This window comes from Anguilla anguilla, chromosome 6 (genome assembly GCF_013347855.1).
Source record: "Anguilla anguilla isolate fAngAng1 chromosome 6, fAngAng1.pri, whole genome shotgun sequence".
NCBI lineage: Eukaryota > Metazoa > Chordata > Actinopteri > Anguilliformes > Anguillidae > Anguilla > Anguilla anguilla.
The window spans coordinates 34,078,128-34,102,654 of NC_049206.1; the positions used below are offsets into that span (position 1 = coordinate 34,078,128).

The 24,527-nt window shown below is 40.5% G+C and overlaps 1 protein-coding gene across 4 annotated transcripts in view; it reads left to right on the forward strand.

Moving 5' to 3' along the window:
* The window catches only part of kif13bb (kinesin family member 13Bb), a 212,980-nt gene that overhangs the window by 72,334 nt on the left and 116,119 nt on the right, over window positions 1-24,527 (forward strand). For all 4 annotated transcript variants that reach the window (XM_035422856.1, XM_035422854.1, XM_035422853.1 and 1 more), the window contains exons 9-17: window positions 2,300-2,434; window positions 4,711-4,823; window positions 18,153-18,264; window positions 18,582-18,794; window positions 19,140-19,250; window positions 22,509-22,643; window positions 22,944-23,074; window positions 23,224-23,310; window positions 23,465-23,658. In XM_035422856.1, the coding sequence (XP_035278747.1) occupies window positions 2,300-2,434; window positions 4,711-4,823; window positions 18,153-18,264; window positions 18,582-18,794; window positions 19,140-19,250; window positions 22,509-22,643; window positions 22,944-23,074; window positions 23,224-23,310; window positions 23,465-23,658 (1,231 nt within the window). The remainder of the gene's footprint in view (window positions 1-2,299; window positions 2,435-4,710; window positions 4,824-18,152; window positions 18,265-18,581; window positions 18,795-19,139; window positions 19,251-22,508; window positions 22,644-22,943; window positions 23,075-23,223; window positions 23,311-23,464; window positions 23,659-24,527) is intronic.

Below are 24,527 nucleotides of genomic sequence, written 5' to 3' on the forward strand. Positions count from 1 at the left end.
GTTGCTAAGGGGACCTGTATCGACCACCCCATATAAATGAATGGAACTTGCCATCAGTTTGTTAGCATACTGTATAAGTGTCCTGTCTTGCATATTTGAGGTTAATATGAGAAAGGGTGGTCGCTATCGGCACGTCCAGGAATCCATACATATTCACAGTTGTAACCCAAGTCGCAGGACGCAAAATAGCCATTAGGAAAGCAGTTTGAAATTATGAAGCAACGTCTGCGCCATTGGGTTTAATGGGTCACAGTGAGATAATTCCAAGCGTGTTGCTTGTCTTAAAGTTGATATAGTAAATAAGGCTGTATTAATATAACTAAATATGTATGTATGAAGTTGGTTTTTCACATTTACACAGTTTATTTTGTGTATTTTTACAGGACTTACATTTTAATAGGTAACAATGCCCAGTTATCTCTAATAAATGACAAAGTAAATAATCTAGTGGTTCAGGTGGTCGATACACGTCCCGCCCCTCGGATGGTCGATAATGTGCTCTCGCTCTAACGTTACTTTTGATAGAGAGGGAAAGAAATGCCTTCTAGTTGTAAAATATGTAACGTTAGTGGTGGCTACTACAATATTTTAATGTTCTTACTGGTTGCGTGATCAACTATTTGTGATGTGAGAGAATTATCTAACGTTACTCATTCTCAAATGTAACCTTATTAGACAAGTACACAGGCAGGAGTAGTGGAGGTGAGTGGAGCAGGAGAGCAGAGTGAAGCAGGAGAGAGGGCAGAAAGAGATGAGTGGAGAGGAGAGTGAAGGAGGACAGGAGAGAGGAGAGAAAAGGAAGACTAAGCACAGGCTATCAGGCTGGGACCCTAAATGGGTAGACAAGACAAGGTTCCACCCATGGCTCTCAGCCAGGCTGCAAACTTTGCCACTGAGGCTAATATACAGTGCCCTCTGTAAGTAGTGGGTCAAAGAGGCATTATGTATGAATAAATAGATGTCAATAAATATGTTCTAATGTTTGTTTTGCAGTCAAGTGTCATTTTATTTCATATTTTTAAATGACCTATTGATATTCACTCTAACGCCGGCGGAACGTGTGCACCACCCAGGTACAACAAAACCCTTTCCCCCGCTGCTGAAAAAAATCATAAACTCAAACCAGCCCGTCAGGCTCCAACAACCATGCCACGTTCAAAGTCACTTAAATCACCTTTCTTCCCCTTTCTGATGCTTGGTTTGAACTTCAGCAGATCGTCTTGACCATGTCTGCATGCCTAAATGCATTGAGTTGCTGCCACGTGATTAGATATTTGCGTTAACGTGCAGTTGAACAGGCGTACCTAGTAAAGTGGCCGGTGAGTGTATATCTGTGTATCGTCCGCATTGCAGTGGAACTCTACGCCATGTGCCCGGATAATATTGCTAAGTGGTTGCATATATAGTGAGAAAAGTACTGGTCCTAGCACTGATCCTTGTGGATTACCGTAATTCATCGAGTAGCTAGACTCTTATTCTTTTGATTCAACAAACTGTTTCCTGTCTCATAAGTATGATCTAAACCATGCATAAAAATTCCTAATTGACACATGTTGCTTGGCCCTTATTAATTACTACTTGCAGTTATATTGATTATCTCCACCAGGCAGAGTCTGGAGGGAATCATGCGTTTGGTCACATGTGTTTGTGCGTCTGTGTGTTTATGTCTCTGTCAGCAGCTAATCTCGCATACTACTGGGCTGACATCAGGCCAAGGACCTGAATTCTCAAATATTTTGCAAATCAGTCAACGACAAGTATTTTATTTTAATTAATTTCCATCATTGTCCATTGAAATACATTGAGTGCTAACTCCTCACTCCTCCTAACCGGCGGGGTAGGGGCTGCAAGTGATCAAAAACTGCTTCCAAACAGACAAACACGCTTGGAGGAGATCTGCACTCTACTGAGTGCACTCTTCTAGTTATTACTTTTACAGCGAGACTATTTAAAATGCGCTATGTCAGGTTTAAGACATTGCACAAGACTATGCCAGCAGCTGCGCCCTCGCATAAAGACCATCTATCAAGCTGATGCATTGCTTTTTCTTTTCAATTCCAATGGAAATCTCTTGACTTGGAGCAACTTAGTCTATAGGAAACACATGGGACTGAGAACATTATGTAAGGAAACTTCCTGGTTTTTCTGAGGTTTTTTCTGTTGCTCTTGTTTTGCTCTGTAATACTGGCTCTGAGAGACAACTGGTTTAGACTAATTGCAATCAGCTGTTTTAATTGACCAGTGCTGTGATGAGTAAAAGTAAACCAGAAAACCCCCTCACCCTCTCTATTGCTGGCAGGACATTGAGTCTCTGATGTCAGAGGGAAACAAATCACGCACAGTGGCTGCCACCAACATGAATGAGGAGAGCAGCCGCTCCCACGCTGTCTTCATCATCATCCTGACGCACAAACTGAAGGATCTCCTGTCGGGGGTAAGTAAAGCTCACCAGCTACATGCTGGAATGTGCATGCTCAGACCCTGTCATACTGGATTATCTGTGGGAATCTGATAATACCATGGATAGAACCAATCACAACTTCAGGTTGTATTTTAATCATACAAATTTCATCTGCGAAAGGCAATACATGTGGCCTAACAAGACTGTGGATTGGTAACCTGTTCAATGTGATTTGTCATTTTTAGATTTTAAACTTGCAATTATGAATTTATGTCAGTCCCTTATTGAAGTTGTTAAGTTATAAGTCTGATAGTTTAAAGCCTGACTTGCACCTGCCAGTCAGTGGCTTCACACCCCCTTCCCTTTAAAGGGAACCCCGCCTGTTAAGACTTGTATGGTTTAATATGTTGTAAATGCCCTCCACTATGGAAATATGTTGTGAAAACCACACAAGGTTTAAGTTATTTAAAAAAAACTCAGCTTTTAATAGAAATTTTGACCTATGAAGGTCGCCATTGTTTTAGATACACTTTGGGTAGATGATGTAAAATGGTTGCACTGGAGGTTAACTTTGTTGTTTTGTCCAGCAGTTGCGATTATTAATAGTGAAAAATATCAATACAAAGCCACCAAATTTGTGTGTGATGTGATACAGGGGATAACTGTGGAGAGGGTGGATTCAGTAAATATCTAGAAATAGATATAATATAGAAAGCGCAGCTCATTACAACAGGCTACTTTTCCATCTCTGTTGGCATAGGTGAGCAGTTGCTGCACAGACACTATCTCTTGTCTTATGCCCTATTCTTGTCTCCTCCGATCTTCATCGTTTTGATTTATTTGATGAGGGTTGTCCCCGGTGCTTTCCTCCTGAGTCATGTCCCGATCTGGCTTGAATTGAAAAGATTGAACAGAAGACATTTTCAGTGCTGCTCAATGGACAAGAGCAATGGACTGAGACCCATGCAACCATTTGACATCGCTGCCCAGAGTGCATTGCGACGGTAATAACAATGGCGACCTACAAGTTGAAGGATTTAAGATTTCTTAAAAATATATATATATATAGTTGAAGGCATTTACACCATATTAAGGCCTATATGTCTTAACTGGCGGGGTTCTTGAAAGCAAATGTTCAATTCAAAAGCGATAAAACTTCTTAGGAGCTAGTTCAAGTTTTTCTCATTGCATGGCTATATTTTCGTCCAGCGTGTCATATTATGCTTAGAGTGTCACACATCACAGATCTATCATTAAATAATACCTTCCGACAGGTCAGCCAAACGGACTGTCAGCCATCATTTTATCACCGCGTTCCTGTCCCGCCCCACCCCCTCCTGCTGTCTCCTAACCCTCATGGCCTAACTGGGCACAGAGTCCCCATGTGAATAATGCATTAGCAGGCTCATGATGCCCCCACTCTATCAGGGCTTGAATCATCCGACTCACACTAAGCTATTTTTTGCCTGATTTTCTGAGCTTAATCGAGCCATTTCGATGGAGGCTCACAAATCTGTCCTTGGCCAAACTTCTGAAAAAACCTGGGATTTGAGAGCATGGGCGTGATTACTTCCCTCTCATTCACACATAAGATTAAATACAATTTTGACTCAATCCTTTTAGACCAAACAGACTCCCCTGTTCACCCATCTAAGGCATGACAGGCCAAGAACATGCAATGTTTAGTTAATGTACATCAGGGAGTCAGCAGTTGATATGGTTTATTGGCTGCGACCTACCGCAGTCAATGTGGACAGGCCGACAGAGACTGTGACTGTGTTAAGACTGCAGTGCCTCACATCGTGTTCTTTTATATTACTTGCACCATCTTCCTCTTCCCCTTCCCTCTCTCTGTTTTCCATTCTTTTTGTCTTCACTTCTTTCCATCTCCTTTCTCATACCTGCTTTTGTACTGACATGTAGCTGTATGTGCAGTTGTAGGAATATAAAAGATTTGTAGGAAAATAAGAGGGCCCAGTGAAGCCAGCCTAGCGACTGTCTATCTAAAGCACCCCTTCCATTCTCCTGCTCTGATACAAAGGCTACACAAAAATAGGGGATTCTTTGGCTGACAATACGCACAATGGCCATTGTTCCTGTTCAGTGCTGGAAAATTTCTGTTTTCCCTAATTTATTTGTATACATTATACAAATAATTGTATACATACTGACTTTTCATTTGACAGTAGGAAGCAATGAAGTTCCACTAAAGATAAGCATGGATAAGCTTTGGACTGTTTTTCCTGTGTGCGGCTGTATTGGCTGTGCAGACTGTAGTGTACAGTCATGCCAACTCTTCCTTACTGCAGACAAGTGGGGAGAAGGTGAGCAAGCTGAGCCTGGTGGACCTGGCAGGGAGCGAGCGGGCAGCCAAGACTGGCGCAGCAGGCGAGAGACTGAAAGAGGGCAGCAACATAAACAAGTCAGTGAGCATGGACATGTCTCCTCCTTGGACTCTTCCTTATATGCTGGTTATACACAATGTACTTACATATGGGTTATATACACACTGCCCTCATATACCTCTTACACCCGCTTATGCATACCACTTAAACACGCAGTACAATCACATAACGACTGTATGTACTCCATGCTCCAGTGTGTATACCTTTGAATCCGTAGACCTCTGATGCACACTCATATGTCCTGTGACAATACTTGTGTGACTGTATATTTCAGCGTGGCAGTATATATGTGTATTTCAGAATGGCAATATGCATGTGTATTTCAGTGTGACAATCCGTGTGTGTATTTTGGAAGTGCATACATTTGAGGCCAAGAGTTTATATACACCTAGGCTACAGACATTCAAACTCAGTTTTTCACAATTCCACACATTTCATGTTACCAGACATTTCCTGTGTTAAGTCAATTAGGGTACCTACTTTCTTTCCATAAGAGGTCATTTCAAAATTATAGCTAAGAGACAGATTTATTTCAGCTTTTATGTATGTAGGATACGTAGTGTTTAGATTTTAGCCTTAGAGAGGGAAACAGTGAATAAGAATGTGGCCTGGCCTCCCCATCACAAGGCAAATGTGATTGGGGCAATTTTAAATTCCACTGATACCCTAATCTAGGCTGACAATCTATGGGTCTCAACTCCTCAGAAGAGACAAACCATATGACACAGGACACCATATCGGGGGTTGGAGACCCTGCATGCCTAACACATCTCATTGCTTTTAGTTTGAATGCAATCTTTAGGTAGGCCAGTCCTTGCCATAAATTAGTCTGACCCCCTTCCCTTCTCTCCTAAACCTTAACTCGGCATCACCCAATCAGGGCAAACAAGCCATGCTGGGTAAGGTATTTAAGATGGCTACAGGAAAAAGTTTGTGTTAATTTGGTTTCGGAGCCTGAAGAAGAAATTTCCCTTTTTTTATTTTGGTGGTGGTTCCTTGGTTGTGTGCTTCTAGCTGGTTTCCTTTCATCGTGTAGCGCTTATACTGGAAGTGGGTGATACTTTGGCAAGGTCTGGCTTATCCATTTCTCTCTCTCTCACTTTTCTGGCATTTCATAATCAATTTTTTAATTTTTTGTTGTATATCTTCTGTTTTGTAATTTAGACGTAGTGAGCCTGCATTCAATAAATACGGAGTTTCGCAGCGCCACCATTGTCGCTCTGGTCGTTCATTTAACACAAACCCCCTCCCTGCAGTCTCATCTACAACTACACCCCCCCACCCATTACATAATGGACAATATTGTCTATCTTGGCATTCATAAAATATTCTTTCACCACTAAAATATTGTATTCTGTCATAGCAACAAGATAAACCCAACAGTAGCCCTAAGATATGCCAATACAGCAGTGAAAATGAAATAAACCACTGAATAACTAAATAAACAAGAAAAAGGTTTTAAAAATGATACCATGTCATTCTACAGTCAATATCTGGGACTAATATTAAATAAATATACAACTTTACCATTGGTTTTACGTGCAGAGATGTCCCTTCTGAGACTGAGTGGTCATATATTGTCTTGGACAATCCGTTTGGGAAATATACGCGCATTTGTGATGCCTGGGTACCTTCCAAAATAGCTGTGCGTAATACCACACGTTGTTTACGGCGTTGTCTCCCTTTTTAGTACAGTCTGGCTTGATTGACAATTAATTTATTCAGTAGGTGAGAGTATAAACTTTCTAACATGTCTAATTTTGCTTTTGGAATAGCGTTTTATCGGTCAGCGTAACCAAAAATGTTCTTATCATCGCATGCACTTACGGTTTCACTCTGTGGTAGCAGTAAAAGACGCTGCATCTAACGAAGCGTGGTCAGCGATTTTTCGTAATTTCTTGGAAAATACAATTATTATTGAGGACTTCTGGGCATAGCTAAGCCATATGTTTGCTGATAGACCGAGCTGACATCGTTTCCTGGAGCAAAACAGAAGCGAATACAACAGTATCATTGATTTCCTGTCTCTGTCACCATCTACTGAACTTGGATAAGATTTCATCATTGCTATGTAAGTATTACTGCTCAAAATATTTCGGTTATATACGTTATTTTTGAAATTGAGTGTCTGTAAATAGGTTTGTGGTATTATATAATGTGGATATTTCACACTGTAATGTAAGCGTTAGTTAGTAATGTAATAGTTTTTGTGAAGCGTGCAACAGTGGTGACGTGAGAGTTGGAACATTGCCAAAATGTGGTGGACGGTTGAAAATTGTTTTTGTGTCGTCCCATCCCCATACAAGAAAACATAGGAGAGTACAGAGTATAGAAATACATACAAGGGTTAATTATTACACATTCAGGTACTGTACCGCATTGTGTGACTATTTTTGCATTATTTTTTTTATCTGATAGCAATGTTTCATCTTGAACCTTCATAAGAGGCTCATTTATATGCTTTATAATGGACAAAAAGTATTTTATTCAGTTTTGGAGAGATTTTGGATATGTTTCTGGATCCCTAGATATTTTAGACCACTGTACTGACTAAAAGCTTGTAATTCCCACTTGAAAATGACGCAACAGTGATTTTCTTGAGTCAAAACAGTTGATTTGTAGTGAAATACATGAATATGTTGTGATTTACAGTAATGCATAATTTAGACATTTTGGATAGATTTGGAGATGCTGGGTACACTGCCTAGTTTTTGCTTCATACATCTATAGTAGTTCTACATATCCACCCTTACATTTTATGAACTTGTGGTCAAGAAGTTGATCTAGCACATGTATAGTTTAACCTCCTGTATATATACAATCTCTCAGTATTTCATTGCAAATTTAAAAAGTGCAAATTTATTTTTTCAGTTGCATTTTTGGCACTTTATTTCTTCCAAAATTATGAATATAAACTAATCTGCGTTAGTACTGTAAATTGTACAAATGTCTTACTTAATTTAATCCATTTTTCAAGTCCCTGTTGTGTTCACATCTGGAGTTATAAAGTTTTAAATAGGGTACCCCCTAAATGGGCAAGGATTGGCAAGATTTGGCTTGTGCACGGGGTTAACTTTAATCAAATGCTTGGGGTAGCCTTCCACAAGCTTCTCATAATACTTTGCCTGAATTTTTGCCCATTCCTTCTGACAGAACTGGTGTAACTTAGGCAGTTACCTCCTTGCTCGGACACGCTTTGTAAGTTCAGTCCACTCATTTTCTATGGGATTCAGGTCAGGGCTTTGTGATGGCCACTCCCATACTTTCACTTTGTTATCGTAAAGCCATTTTGTTACAACTTTGGATGTATGCTTAGAATCATTGTCCTGCTGGAAGACCCAGTTGCGACCATGTTTTAAATTTCTAGCTGATGTCTCGAGGTGTTTCTTCAGTATTTCAATATAATCCTCTTTCCTCATGATGCCATCTATTTTCTGAAGTACACCAGTCCCTTTTCCAGCAAAACACCGCCACAACATGATGCTGCCACCCCCATGCTTCACAGTTGGGATGGTGTTCTTCAGATTAATAACCTCACCCTTTTTCCTCCAAACATAGCGCTGATGATTGTGGCCAAACAGTACAATGTTTGTTTCATCTGACCAGAGAACACTCGTTCAAACGGCCAGGTCCTTTCTTAGGGTTCAGTTGAACCTTTCGGACCAAAGTTCGTTCAGCCCTGGGATTAATTTGTGCCTCCTTCCTAAACGATGCAGTGTCCTTGTGGTCCCAAGATTTTTATATTTGCATACAATTGTTTGTACAGATGCTCGTGGTACTTTCAGTTTGTTTGGAAATAGCTCCTAAGGCGGAACCGGACTTGTGGAGGTCCACAATTTTTGTGAGGTCTTTGCTGAGTTTCTTGGATTTTCCCTTGGTATCAAGAGCAAAAACACAGTGGCTCTAAAGGTAGGCCCTTAAATACAGCCACAGGTTCCCATTAACGCCCAATTAACTCCTAATTAGAAGATCTCTTCCTGCCTGGCTGACATCTCCACCTGGATGGCCAGCCACCATCTGAAGCTCAACCTCAACAAAACTGAGCTGCTCTTCTTCCCGTGCAAGACCTCCTTGCTTCGTGAGCTCTCAATCACGGTTGATGGCACCACAGTGACTGCCTCTCACTCTGCCAAGAGCTTGGGGGTGGTCCTGGATGACCAACTGGACCTCAAGGAGCACATCAAGGCAACATCACGGTCCTGCAGATTCCTCCTGTATAACATCAGGAGGATTCGACCATACCTGACGACGCACTCCACCCAGCTGCTCGTCCAGGCTACGGTGACCTCTCGCCTTGATTACTGCAACTCTCTCCTTGCAAGCCTGCCAGCTTGTGCCATACAGCCACTACAGATGATTCAGAATGCCGCTGCCCGACTCATCTACAACCTCCCCAAATTCTCCCACGTCACTCCTCTGCTGCGATCACTTCACTGGCTACCGGTCGCTGCCAGGATCCGGTTCAAAGCCCTGACACTTGCCTACACTGCCGCCAACAGGACAGCCCCCATCTACTTGCAGGACATGACTCAATTCTATGTGCCTGCTCGACCACTCCGCTCTGCGGCAGCAGGGCGTCTTGTAACCCCTCCCACCCGCCCAAAGGGATCACTGAGCTTCTCCACCCTAGCTCCCCAGTGGTGGAACGAACTCCCCCTCACTATCCATCTTCCGCCGTGGCCTGAAGACTCATCTCTTCAGACTATACCTAGACTAACCACCACCACGCTGTATAAAAAAAATAATAATAAAAAAAAAAATAAACCTTTTTCCTGTCACTTGTTACATGTTGCCCCATCCCTGCACTTCTTGGTAATTTGTATTGGTCCTAATACTGTAGCTTATTCTTCTGCCTAGTTGGCTTTGCAGATGTTAGACCAGAATAGTGTTCATTGTTCTCGGCTAGAAATAGCTGTACAAAATAAGTAATTGTACCTTACTGAACCCGTGTTCAGCAGTTGTCTACGATCATGAAATGCACTTTTTTTGTACGTCGCTTTGGATAAAAGCGTCTGCCAAATGAATATAATGTAATGTAATGTACTAACCAAGCCCACACCTGCTTAGCTTCAGCCAGTCAGCAGGAGCAGTGTGTGTGGTGGTATGGCTGCTGGCCATACAGCTATACAGCTATACAGTTATACAGCTGACTCGGTTAACCTGCTTCATGAAACAGCCTAGTATAGCCAAATACCAAATGAGGGAAAACACAAAATAGCTGCACTGGTACATACAGGTACTACCATATGATGTTCCCACGTGCTTAAGGGTGCACTCGGTGTAAAGATCGTTATAACACTGCATAATTACTGTTACCATCTATATGGAATCATTCATGTTGCTAAAAATAGTATTTTCAACATCTCCGACCACCTCACCTTTTCGTTTGACATTTTGCTTTTCTCGCTTGAGGGTGTCCTCAATGGAGATGTGTGTGGGGTTGAGGACTAAGGAGGTGTGAGTAGGGTTTACAAACACAGAGTCTACTAGGGCCACAGAATCCTTCATAGTATACCTTTAATTGTTTATAAACAAATGCAATTAGAAAATCAAATGTTTTATCAAACTACAAGGTGCTACCAGTTTACATAAAGGTTATTTGTTTGTTTATTTATTTATCTCTTATGGTGTCTGTGTGCATGTGTAGTGCACACATTTAAGTACATAAAAAACTGTCCTCAAACAAAGTCTTATGGACAAATGAGTATTATCCTGTACGAAAATGATGGAAAGAGCAAAGTGTGGGGAAAGATACTGCTCACCCTCTCCCCCGCTCTTGTGAAAGATGGATGAGGTAGTGTTATGGCTTGGGCATATATGACTGTTGCTGGAACTAGCTCACTTGTCTTTATTGATAATGTGACTGCTCACAGCAGCAACAGAATAAACTCTGAAGTGTACAGAGACATCTTATCTGCTCAGAGCCAATGAAATGCCTCAAAACATTTTGGCCGGTGCTTCTCATTGCAGCAGGACAGTGACTCTCAAACGCACTGTTAAAGCAACCAAAGAGTTTTTCAGGACCAAAAAGTAGAATGTTCTTGACTGGCTACGTCCATTGCTCTACATGAATCCGATTGAACCTGCGTTTCACTTGCTGAAGACAAGACTGAAGGCAGAAATCATATTCATTGTTTCATTTCAAGAGTGCTGGTGTAGGGCCAAAGCTACAAAAATACTTAGAATTCAGTGTTTGTGTGTGTGTGTGTGTGTGTGTGTAGCTAACCAGAGACAGGTTGAGTCTTAACTCAAAAGTTTTACTGTGAGGAAAACACAATCTAAAGCATACAATCAATGTTTAAGCATGGTTTTTGCCTAAAATGAAATACGCCTTTAAAGCTGCAGTAGGCAACTTAATGGTCAAAATGTGATCAACTTTTCTAGCTACTTAAAGGTACAGTATGTAAGTTTTTTTTTTTTTTTTTTAATACTTGTTTATATTCCGTTAAATTTCCTTCACATTCAGCAGAGAACACTTTGGTGGTCACCTCCCATTTTAGTGCAGAGAATGGAGAATGGTGAGAAAGAAGTCTGCAATTTAATTTAATATAATTGACCATTTTCACTGCCTGTTCTAACCCTTCTGTCAACTCGTAAGGCAAGGTTTTTGCAACTAACAGTCCATGGTGGAGAATGCAGTGGTTGGCTTTGATATTGGGATGATATGCTTTCACTTTAGAGAGAAATCCTCTCACTTTTCCCACCATTGTGACAGCATCATCTGCACACACTGGAACACATATCCCAAGATACATTTTTCTCCCTCAAGTAGTTATCTGCCACCCTAAAAATCTCCTACAGTAGTATGGCTTTCTAGTTCTTTACGAAAAAAGAAACTCTCCTGGATTACATTCCCCATCAATGTATCTTACATTTGTCAGTAGCTGAGCAGCTCTGCAGATATGGGGCTATTATTGTAGCAGAATTATTTACAAATGCGTAATCAGATTTGCAAATACGTACAGAGATCTGTAAATGTCTATATCATCAGTTACAACTCAGACAGGCCTCTCAATCTTTTCACACGTGATTTTTGCTACATTTCTGCCGTGGCAGAGATCTGCAAATGCATGTGGCGATTTGCAAATGTGTATGGAGATTTCTAGGTTAACTACATGTAGCACTTGTGTGGTGATGGTGGTATAATACAGTAGCCTAATTAAAACACCTGCTATCAGTGTAGACATTGTGTAGACAGCAGTGTAGACAGCAGTGTAGACATTGCATTTTTCCAAGACACTCTGAAACCGGGTTTGAATGCCAGTTAGTTTTATGATAGGTTCGCCTTCACTTTTCACCTAGCCAATATAAAAATTCTGGGTTTTAGGTCAGAATGGCTCACAGCATGCTTGTTATGCCGGCTAGCTAACTACTGAATTGTATTAAAAATAGCGGTTACTACAAACGGAATCGTTCACAAAGATATGGATGAAAATGTGCCCTTTAGCCATGAGTTAAATACGGAACGCCTATTCTACTGTCCAAATAAGGGACGATTCCGTATTTCGTGGGATGGTTGGCACCCCTAAATTAAGTAACTAGAACCGTGATTCAACAGTGCCATCTATTGTGAAATTGGACATTGAAAAGGGGAGGGGACGTAACAACAATTCAAAATCGAAAAAATAATGTTGCTGTTTTAACTGCTGGATTTTGTAGCGCATTGATTTTATTGGTGCCTCAGTAAAGAAGGAAGTAATCGTGAAAACGTTAACAGGTTTGGGATCTGAAGGAGCGTTTGGACCCGGAAATGGCAAAACGTCACGCGTGCCGTCAGATTTAAGCGGATTACATTTAGTGCAACATAAATGGATATTTTAATTTAACCACAAAAAGAACAAAATATACAAACGGTCATTCACTGTTTAGTGCAAAGTGACTCTTTACTGAGTCATTAAAAAGCTACTAGCAAATCTGGGCTTTAAGCATATAACAAGGTAAAGTTAGTGGCGAATATTTTTTGCAACAACGAGGTTGTAACTCACCGAAGTTTTAAAACCGAATTAACGCCCGTAAGGCAGCTACGGGTTATGCCGAAGTAAATCTGTTCACTACTTTCTGACTTTATAGTTTTATTTAGCTTTAGCAGCTTCTGTTGGTGTAGCGATTGTCAGCGTGTCCTCTGTCATCCCCAAAGCTGTCTGCGCGCTTCTCCTCTCATTCTCCCCCGCAACAGTTTGATGGGGCGTTATCACTCATGCGATTGCTCAATAGCTTGCTGTCAATCAAGCTCATATTATGGCAATGGTTGGACAAAACCTTGCTTCAGGAGTTTCTTATCTTTTTTCCGTTATTGTAGTAATTAGTTCTTTATTATGCTGCTGAACAGCTTTTAACCCATATTCAGTACCAGGCATTACATACAACTCCCATGGTGCACTTCGACATAAAACATCCAATCGCCTAGTTTAAAATTCTGTAACATGAGCTGGTAACTTCGGGCAAGTAGAGCGGCGACTGGTGAGCTGAAAATTGGTGGGGCGCAAAACTTTCCTTTAAAGTCATCATTGATCTCAACCTGTTTTCATTAATTTTCCTTTATTATCAAGCGTGCCAACGATCGGACTAATCAAATGGCAAGTAGCCTAATACACAGCATCTTCATACCGTGTTAGGGGGATTAAATCATAAATTCAGTTTATCTGTTAACCCTCTGGGGTCTAAGGGTAAAATGAGGCACACTGGTGATTGTGCGATGCTCTGACATTTGTGTAAATTTCATCAACTTTATATACAGTGATTCCAAAGTGTTTCATATCTTTGTTTTCAGCACAGACTCAGCTACAATAATATGGCAGCAGTAAGTAGGTCATAATCATGTGTGGATTGTAAACTGCTCTAAAACACACAAACTGTAAACAGTAGTTTTGAACATGCACAGGAATGTTGTAATAAAGCACACTGAACAATTGTGACTAAGACTTTTGGTCACTGAAATGTGTTCATCAAGGTCTTGGGTATCAAAAGATGACAAAATATTTTAGCAAATCCAATGAGAAATATAAAATACATTGCTAAAAGTTAGTGTTGTGACTACTATTTTTCAACACCAGGTGAGAATGGGAGGGCAAATGGCCTTTCTGTAATGAATATGCATTGGGTAGGACGACCTGCCAGCTAAGTAGGCTATTCACACCTGGCCTCTTTTGATTTTCAGAACATTTATTGAAGCAAACTATATGCATGGAAGATGAGATGAGACTGGTGTACTCTTGCAACGCTTGCGTGGCCTCTTAGCTGATCAGCATCTCTGTAAATATGATAAAAACAAAATTGTTAGGAAATGTGACATCAAATCAAACTTTATTTATAAAGCACATTTCCTTCAACAGGTGAAAATTAAATGTGCTTTACAAAAAATGGGCAAACCACTAACTAATGAAAACAAAATGAAAAACTAATGAAAAAAAAGGAAATGTGACATGGTTACATCATATACAAACAAAGAACCAAACAAACACAACCAGACGCAGAGAGGTAGCCTATAATTTTGAGAAGCAATGGTTAGAATCGTTCGTAGTGTGGGAATTTACAAGCGCGCATATTAGTGAATATTCCTACAAACACACAGAGAATGTAATACAGCACACATTTACAAATAATGCAAGCTATCAACGAAACAACATTAGCTAAACTAAATAAAAATTGCTATTCCAGCTCAACTACACGCAACTCATCAATAACAATGCCTCAATCTGAAGTAGGCTAGGTCTGTTTAGCTAAATGGTTATTATATTGCTATTTCCCGAATTTACTTACAGTATGCTAATATCGATTGTGCGAAGACATCAGTTTTAGAATCTTAGCCACGCCACGGGCTATTTATTACCAATATGATCGAAAAACATACAGTCTACCTGATACTTCTAACACAACCAGACACAGAGAGCCTAGCCTATAATTTTGAGATGCAATAGTACGAATCGTTCGTAGTGTGGGAATTTACAAACGCGCATTTTGCTGGATATTCCTCAAAGACACAGATACGTTGCAATACAGTACACATTTACCAATATGATCATAAGAAATATACTTACGCATGAAGTTGATCCTCAGCTGGATCAGTTCGCTGTTCGAAATGACACTCTCTCATCAGTGTCGGCTTCTGGACAGACCATTTTCCAAAATTAAACGAAATGTTCACCTCAAAAGAAGTGAATTAGGCGACACTTTGACATTCTATCCCGCTTTCGCAGACTTGGCATTTCTCACATGGATCTCGCATCGCCCCTCCTTTAGTCTCCTTCTATGGAGAGTAATTATAATGTTGTTAACATGTGAATGCGATTTGGGCGGACTTCCTGCTGAGCGAAATTCACATAGTAATGAGTAAAGTTTAACGAAGCATACATGATCTAATTAATCAAATTTAGAACATTTAAAACAAAAGTCGCGATTCTAAGGTTTCTGTCAATGTTTTTGTTGCGTCTGTATGATAACAGCACGTGAAGTTAATCATCCAAATAGAAACGAAAGTTAATTTCATCTTGTCAAGCTCCGCCGGCGGAGCTCTCGACCCCAGAGGGTTAAAAATCTGTTTTAATCACCAAGTAGTCTACACTTAACAAACAAGATACACCAGTCTGTTATCTCCCGTGTTAGCTTTCAGAATAACCAGCAAAAACAAAACCTGCACTTCAAGATTGTTTACAATCTTCGCATTGAAGATATTTTCCATGAATACGAGTGCGGAGAAAGAAGTGCATGTATCCACAAATAATGTTGATTTAAAATGTGGACAATTTCGTACTGCAAATGAAAATAAATGTAGGCTATAAGGCCTAGGCTACTCGCTAAAACTGCCTATTTGGGGAGAGCTGGCTATATATGATAGTATTGAGTAGCCTATTTTGTGGATTAATTGTATTGATACTCAAGGAAAATCAGGGAAAGTTTCCGCCACTGCTTACTGATTAAAATGGATTTTTCTAAATCGCTTTTATCATTTAATCTCCCTAACACAATGCGACGAGGCTGTGTGTCACTTTCCAATTGATTAGCCAGATCGTTTGCATGCTTGTTAATCACTGAAAATGAATTAAAACAGTTTGAGATCAATGATTAGTTTAAAGTAAAGTTCTGCGCCCCACCAATTTTCAGCTCACCAGTTGCCGCAACGTGCATGCGAGGTTGAATAATTAATTTCTTCTACTTAAGGGTAACGGATACTCACAATTTGGCAATCAAGTCTAAAAATAAGGGTATGTAACATAAAGCTGAACCTATAGTTTCACCTGGGTTATGATGGCTGCTGTCAATGAGACAGGTCAGCCGTTTGGATCTTCAAACAACCCATGGGTAAGTAACGTTTGTTGTTCGTTCTTTTAATAAACGCAAGGTAACAAATTGATAATAGTATAAAAATGTAAAGTTAAAACGAAAACCCAAAACCAAGGATTAAGAGATTATATCAAACAACGTCCGAAAACTGACTAACAAAGATAATGTCTTTCAAAGGGAAACAATCTGGTAGAAACACATATCACAGTCATCATAACCCAGGTGAAACTATAGGTTCAGCTTTGTTACATACCCTTATTTTTAGACTTGATTGTCAAATTATCCGTTACCCTTAAGTAGAAGAAATTAATTATTCAACCTCGCGTGCAGTTGACCACTCTGTTTTCAGTTTTCACAACACCGTAAACTCTTGCCCACCGTTACTGGCTCATGTTACAGAATTTTAAACTCGGTGATTGGATTTTTCATGTCGAAGTGCACCATGGAAGTCGTAGTTAACCTAGAAATCTCCACACACATTTGCAAATCGCGATACGCATTTGCAGATCTCTGCCACGGCAGAAATGTGGCAAAAATCATGTGTGAAAAGATTGAGAGGCCCGCCTGAGTTGTAACTGATGATATAGACATTTACAGATCTCTGTACGCATTAGCAGATCTATGTACGCATTTACAGATTTATGTATGCATTTTCAGATCTGTGTATGCATTTACAGATTTATGTACGCATTTACAGATCTGTGTACAAATCTGCAAATCTGATTACGCATTTGCAAATCTGATCACGCATTTGCAAATAATTCTGCTACAATAATAGCCCCATACGCAGATGTCTATGGATTTGTCTATTTGCAAAAAGAACTTGCAACTCGCTTTCAACTTCTTCGTCAGAATTTCCTCAATATCATTGATTCTTATTTTATTTGTATTGTCAGATGCTGGGACTTTTGATATCTTTCCTGTGGCCTCATCACCAAGAATCACACTTACAAATTTGCAGTGTGCAGAAAGGATGAGTGTCTCCGCTATGGTGTGAGGTTTTTTCTGCTTTGCAGTAAGCTCCGCTATTAAATAACTAGCCTCCTGTGCTGTGTCAGATACCTTCAGACAGTTTAGCAAGCCCTCTTGCTGTAGCTGATTTTGGTCTCATGACCATTTGAAGAAGGCCAAGTTTTTATTTTTGTGGTGGGCATGCTTAGTTTCTAAGTGCCTTTTCAGTTTGCTTGGCACCATATTTGCATTAGCCAACTTCTGCCTGCAGATGACCCACTCACGTTGGGGGTAATTAGTATTCCCCGTCCAAGTAAAGCCATCAGTAAACATCCATAATATCATTTGGTTGCAAAGTGTCCTTTTGAAGTCTCCAAATAGCCTGTTTTAGAAACCTACCTAGACATGGAGAAACAATGCAGAATGCTAATTCTTGGTGAAATTGTCATCAAATTTGAACCAGGATTTGTCCAGTGTTTTGGCTGTGGCTCCATTGTGTTTATAAACCCACCAGGCACACCCACAAGCATCTGTATCCATTGGAAAAAAAATCTTTGAGGTGGGGAAAAAAACTGTGTTTGAGCTTCTGTTACTTTCAGAAACTTTTAGAGTAATTCTAACTCCCAAGGGTCAACTTTCAGGAGAAACCTGGATTTAGTCAATAGGGTTCAAGGATAGTAACCAGTTATTTTGGGGTTAGGATTATGTCATTTTCAGGCTTGTATTTTAAAAAATAGGCGATACTGAAGGAGTTAAGCACCCAAAAACAGAGTACTTATGTAATCACAAATCAGGGGGTAAAAAAGCACATATCAGTTTGTCATCATTTGAGAAAATCATGAAATGTCCCATGCCTAGTTTCAGTATTATGTGTCTCTGTATGACTCTGTATGTGTGTACTATATATTTGTGTTTCATTGTGACTGCTGTGTGTGGGTTTCAGTGATGGTATGCGTGTGTATTTCAGTGTGACAATATGTGCACATTTAACTGTAAGTATGTGTTCATGTTTCTCTGTGACAGGATGCATGTGTATCTCAGTGTGACGGTACTTGTGTGTATTGTAGTATGACAGAATTTGACTGCTTATGACTGTGCATGCTGTCCCCACTCAGGTCTCTCACCACACTGGGGCTGGTGATTTCTGCCCTGGCGGACCAAGGTGCTGGGAAGAACAAAAGCAAATTTGTGCCCTACAGAGACTCTGTGCTCACCTGGCTGCTCAAGGTGAGGCCTTTATTCATCATCACTGCAGAGGAAGCCCTTCATTATGAACAATACATAATACATGCAGAATATAATACCCCTACCTTACATTCATCATCGGTAAGTAAATAAATAAATAATCATTAGCCACCAAGTTAATTGTCTTGTCTTTCTCTGTGTTTTGTTCAAGATGGTGACCCTGTTTACCTCTTTTGGGAGACATTCTCTCTCTCACTCTTCCTCCCTCCTTCCTTCCCCTTCTTTATCTCTTGGGGGTGATAACTGTCTCTCTCTCGCTTAGAACTAACCCTCTGCCATCCTCCAATCTACCCCTGCAGGACAGTCTGGGAGGGAACAGTCGGACAGCCATGGTGGCAACAATTAGCCCAGCGGCAGACAACTATGACGAGACCCTGTCCACCTTACGGTATGCTGACCGTGCCAAGAGTATTGTAAACCATGCAGTGGTGAATGAAGACCCCAATGCCAGAATCATCCGCGAGCTCAGAGAAGAGGTGGAGAAGCTCCGAGACCAGCTGTCTGAGGCCGAGGTACATCACCATATTCACAGGGAAGAAACCGTAATTAGAAATATGCTATATTGTGTGTGTGTGTGTGTGTGTGTATGCTTACTATCCTGTTATAGCTGCCAGTCTTACTCCATCCAACTTAAGAACCTCTATTACTGTATGAAGGATCAATGTCAGTGTGTCATCAGGATCAATGTAAATTTGTTAATTGAATGTTGGGTATTAGTTCCTGGGCTTGCACTGATAGTGCTGGCTTGTATGAAAAGTTATTGAGGGTGCATTTTCACTAAGTTGTAATCGTCTTATGTGGGATTCTACTCCTGGTAGCGTAATGGAGGTGTAAATATGGTATTGTTTCTTTCCCAGTCCATGAAAGCTCCAGAGCTGAAGGACAGGCTGGAGGAGTCTGAGAAACTGATCCAGGAAATGACTGTCACCTGGGAGGAGAAACTGAGGAAGACAGAGGAGATCGCTCAGGTAATTCATGCACTGTCACAGTGACACGTGCAAACTGTAGGGGTGAGACAAAATATTGTTGTATCGAATTTCGCGATACAAAACAACGGCGAAACGATTCGTGGCACTATCGCTTCAAATTATCACGTGATTTAAAAAAAATAGATTAATTTTTCTATTTATTTTACATTTCATCGTTACTCATTTACTCATTACTCATACTTATGCTAATATTCTTAAAGAAAAACATGACCTTGTTCTAGAATTGCCTCCAAGAACAAGTTGCTGATGATCACAGTTGTAGCCAGGGTGTAAAATTAACACCCGCCACCCACCAAATGCGGGTGATTTTGCAGAGTGGCTGGTAAATTTGTAAGACTCACACGCCACAGTGGCGGATGCCCAAACTTTGTCTGTACTGTGTTATCGCATTATTTACATGGCAGTAACCTGGCAACCCATTGTCGAACTCGTCGAACTCTGCTCCTCATTGGCCGGGTCCGGCCGCCCTTTCGCCTGACGAGGAAGTAGCCGTCCGCTAACACTATGTAAGGAGAATAAGCCAAAAACGAGCTGCCCCTTAACTATCTAAGCTTTGCCTGTGACTTTACGGGAGGATTTTAATCACAATGCCCGTCAACACCGTACACAATATAATAGACTGTATGCCACAGAGCGGACGGTGAACCCGAGCACAAACGTCTTCATCTGTGGTCACACGAAGACAACAAACTAAAATAACAAATAAAGTTAGTTTGCCAAATAGCTTTTAAATGGCGGACTAACCCTACAGCCTTCACCAGGGCAAAACTTGTATTTTTTTTTTGTCATCCTGCTTATGAGCTGCGTGTTGGAAGCATAGAGCAGAGAGCACAGAACGACAGCCCGGCGTTTAAAAGACGTCACACCGAGCCAAGAGTCAACAACATTGTCATTGTCAACACGCTTAAATAAATACATGAAGTATAGTCGGGGGTTAAATTGGGATTTGGGAGGTGGGTGAAAAAAGGTATGAACCAATGAATGTCTCAGCTCAAAATAGTTGTATCTTTAATGCATTGTGCACATAATTGTAATTAAGGAAAACAATGTTTTAAAAAGAATGTATACTATTGATGCAAGCTTTTACATAAAATATTTCAAGTTTATTGAATGTCATTAATGCTCATAATTTTTTTTTACCCACGAAAATTATCGGTCATCTTCCTCTTTTGTCCTCCCTTTCTTTTTCCTTTATCCATCTTTCTTAAACTGCCAAATTTAAGCAAATTAAAAGCGGCGACCAGTGAGCTGAAAATTGGTGGCGCGCAAAACATTCCTTTAAACTAATCATTGGTCTCAAACTGTTTTGATTAATTTTCAGTGATTATCAAGCATGCAAACGGTCTGACTAATCAATTGGAAAGGGACACACAGCTTCTTCGCATTGTGTTAGGGAGATTAAATGATAAATGCGATTTAGAAAAATCAGTTTTAACCACTAAGCAGTGGCGGAACCTTCCCCTTATTTTCCTTAAGTGTCAAGGCAGTGTAGGCAGTGTAGCACAGTGGGTAAGGAACTGGGCTTGTAACCGAAAAGTCACAGGTTCGATTCCTCGGTAGGTCACTGCTGTTGAGCAAGGTACTTAACCTGCATTGCTTCAGTATATATCCAGCTGTATAAATGGATACAATGTAAAATGCTATGTAAAAGTTGTGTAAGTCGCTCTGGATAAGAGCGTCTGCTAAATGCCTGTAATGTAATGTAATGTCAATACAATTTATTTTCATTTGCAGTACGAAATTGTGCACATTTTTAATCAACATTATTTGCGGATACATGCACTTCTTTCTCCACAGACGCTGTGGGTTAGTCTACTTGCCATTTGATTAGTCCGATCGTTGGCATGCTTGATAATAAAGGAAAATTACTAATGAAAACAGGTTGAGATCAATGATTAGTTTAAAGGAAAGTTTTGCACCCCACTAATTTTCAGCTCACCAGTCGCCGCTATAAAAACGTTATGTAGGCTATGTGGGAAATATTCAATTCTAGTTTAGCTGCTGAACAGCAACCTGCTGATTTTGCTCAAAGTTGCCGTTAATAATAGCCGGCGTTCGTGGAGACTGTTTATTCATCGCTCTTTAAAATGTTGCATAGACGAAGTTACATGTTAATGAAATTACCTACCGCTTCCAAACAATCAACAATATTTTTCTTTCTTAGCCTGTCTATATAAACAACTGTTCCTCCTGAGTTTTTTTTCTTTGGATTTTTGATTGGTTGAGCGAGTAACTGGCTAGAGGGAACACATGGACTGTAGCATACGAAAAATGGACTGGATTGTCATAGTTTTTTGTAAAACTGCGGGTCAAAATTATTTATTTATTTACCAAAGGTGGGTGGACGCCGTCCACCCGCATCCACCCCCAATTTAACCCTTGAGTATAGCCTATTAAGTATGGCTTATGTTTAATTTGGATCATATTTAGCCTTTAATATTGATTTTTAAAAAGTAGAGTTTACAGGAGAAGTACATCGAGTCAGTGCAAAGAATTGTCTTGTGTTATAGAGAAGTAATCACTGTAGCCTAAATTAAACTAAACTAGGTTGGTTCTGTGTGCCTTGTTATTTATTTATTTGTTAATTTATTTTATTTATTTTCAAAGGTTTAAAGGTGGTTGGCATATGAATCCAAACACATCTTATTGTTATTGTACGGTTATTATTTATTATTGTTAACCTAAACTTGCACTTTATTTTGAGACGTTAGAATTTGCACTGCCATTACTCAGTTAATTTGACGTATTACAGTGAGATTTTACATTATGTTGTTCAATAAATAAGAAGACTAGTTCAATTAAGTGTTTTTTCTATTTTTTTTAAAAGGAGTATCATATCGTGGGAGTATCGTATCGTGAACACCGTATCATGAATTTTGTTTATCATCTCACCCCTAGCAAACTGTACTGAATTAATTATTATTGGAGGTTGTTTGTGCATTATGGGTTGATTTCACTAATCGGCAGTTAAATTAATTGTGGTTGTGACAGTGCCGTCTGGCTGGGAAATAAAAGAAGCAGCAGGTGGCTGTGTACATTTATGAGGTCACACCTGCTAGTCTTTACCATTCTGATTTGAGAGTTCATCAGTTGGACAGGATTATAATAAAAGGGGGAGGACGGGAATCAAAGAACCAGTTTTTTTTTTTTTTTTTGAACGGACAGCCTCTGGGGTTAAAAGGCTGTACAGGATAGAGGGGGTGAGTGCTGATCTCTTGTGACACTTCACTCACACAGGAGAGACAGAAACAGCTGGAGAGTTTGGGGATCTCTTTGCAGTCATCTGGAATTCGGGTAGGAGAGGACAAGTGCTTCCTGGTCAATCTCAATGCCGACCCCGCCCTCAACGAGCTGCTGGTTTACTACTTAAAGGTACAGTGTATATGGTTCATTTGTTATTCGTAGTAGGTATCATTTACTACATCTACTACAATATGAAAGAAATAGTATGTTAGCGTTCGAGGTGGTCAATACACATCGCCCGCCCACCCCACCCACGCAAGCCTGCTCAATAATTGGTGCTCGAACTTTAAGGAATTCCCTATGTTTCTCTATATCACTTTAGTTTTGTATCTGAACTGAGCTGAAATTCCTCTGGTGAGTGTGTTTGTGGTAAGTGGTGTCAGCAGTGGGATGCCATGAGTACTGATGTCATTATGGGCTGTTCTACAGGAGCACACGTTTGTGGGCGCAGCCGACTCCCAGGATATTCAGTTATGTGGAATGGGCATCCAGCCCGAGCACTGTGTCATTGACATCTCGGCAGAGGGCGTTGTAGTCCTCACCCCTCATCGCAATTGCCGGTAAGGTCACACGTATGCGTACACACTATAACATGCACACTTGCACTTGTTCAGAGATGATGTGCACATACAGATTGTTACCATTTCTGTTCTCCATATTCAAGCTTCTGAAAAATCCCTGTTTTTAATACTCCTGTCTGTCTCTGCAGCACGTGTGTAAATGGCTCTCCTGTCACCAGCCCAGTCCAGCTTCACCATGGCGACCGCATCTTCTGGGGCAATAACCACTTCTTCAGGTCAGCATAAAAGTCAAAAGTGTCAAGTGTAGATATGTATAAGCATATGAACTGTTTTCTCACATCAATGTGGTGCAAAGGTCTCTTTCCCATGAAAAATTGCAGCATAAAGCATGCAAATCCCATCATATATTTTTCCCTTCTCCTCCAACAGGATCAATCTGCCTAAGCGGCGTTCGCAGGGTGGGGCCGAGGAGGACGAGAGTGGGGTCGGGGTCATGAAGAGCAGCAACAGCAACGAACAGCTGGACGTAGATGGAGACACGACAAGCGAGGTCTCCAGCGAGGTCAGCTTCAGCTACGAGTTTGCCCAGACTGAAGTCATGATTAAGGCCCTGGGAAACAATGGTGAGACTGGACAAGGCTGGGGCCCTTTTTTATGTGAGAGATTCTGATTTTGTTGCAGCCTGTTGATGAGTTAACTTTGTGGATGACACTTAATTCTCCCATAATTATTTTTTTTTCACTACCGGTTTAGGTTCTGTGGCCAGATGTGTGCACTTTGAGCTTTTGACACCTCCCTCATTTCACCTGTCAAAAAATAATTCATGAGGGTGGGGCAGGTGTAACCACTTTCTCTTTCAGACATCATTTGTCCTATGACCTGTGAAAGAAAGATAGGTCTGACGTACACTACAGACTTTTAAGTCTTAACATCATGAGGCATCTCACATTTACTAACCATTATTCCTGTCTTGTTGTTTTGACTGTGCACACTATTAATGAGGCAATGACTTGAGGTTCCACATTGCCAGAAAACGAGGGACAGACTTTCACATGCGTTGGCTGCCAACTAGAATAGGAGACGCTCTTATCTAGAAGGACTTTACACAACTTTCACAACTTTTCCATTTATACAGCTGTATATATTCTGAAGCAATGCAGGTTAAGTACCTTGCTCGAGGGTTCAACAGCAGTGTCCAACCTGGGAATTGAACCTGCAACCTTTAGGTTACAAGACCAACTCCTTACCCATTATACTATACTGTCGCCGCAAATGTCATTGACCAATGTGACAAATCGCCTTCTTATATTTGTCACAGTACAAGAGCAACAACAAAAATATCACTTTTGAAAATGATCGACAGGGCCCAGACTGGTTCAGGAGAATGAGACAGCAATTAATGGGAGTGCACTGACCTTCTCACGCAAGCTTCTAATGAGGCTTGCAGTGTGCCGTTTTCTTCCACAATATTTTTATTTTAATTTTTAACACC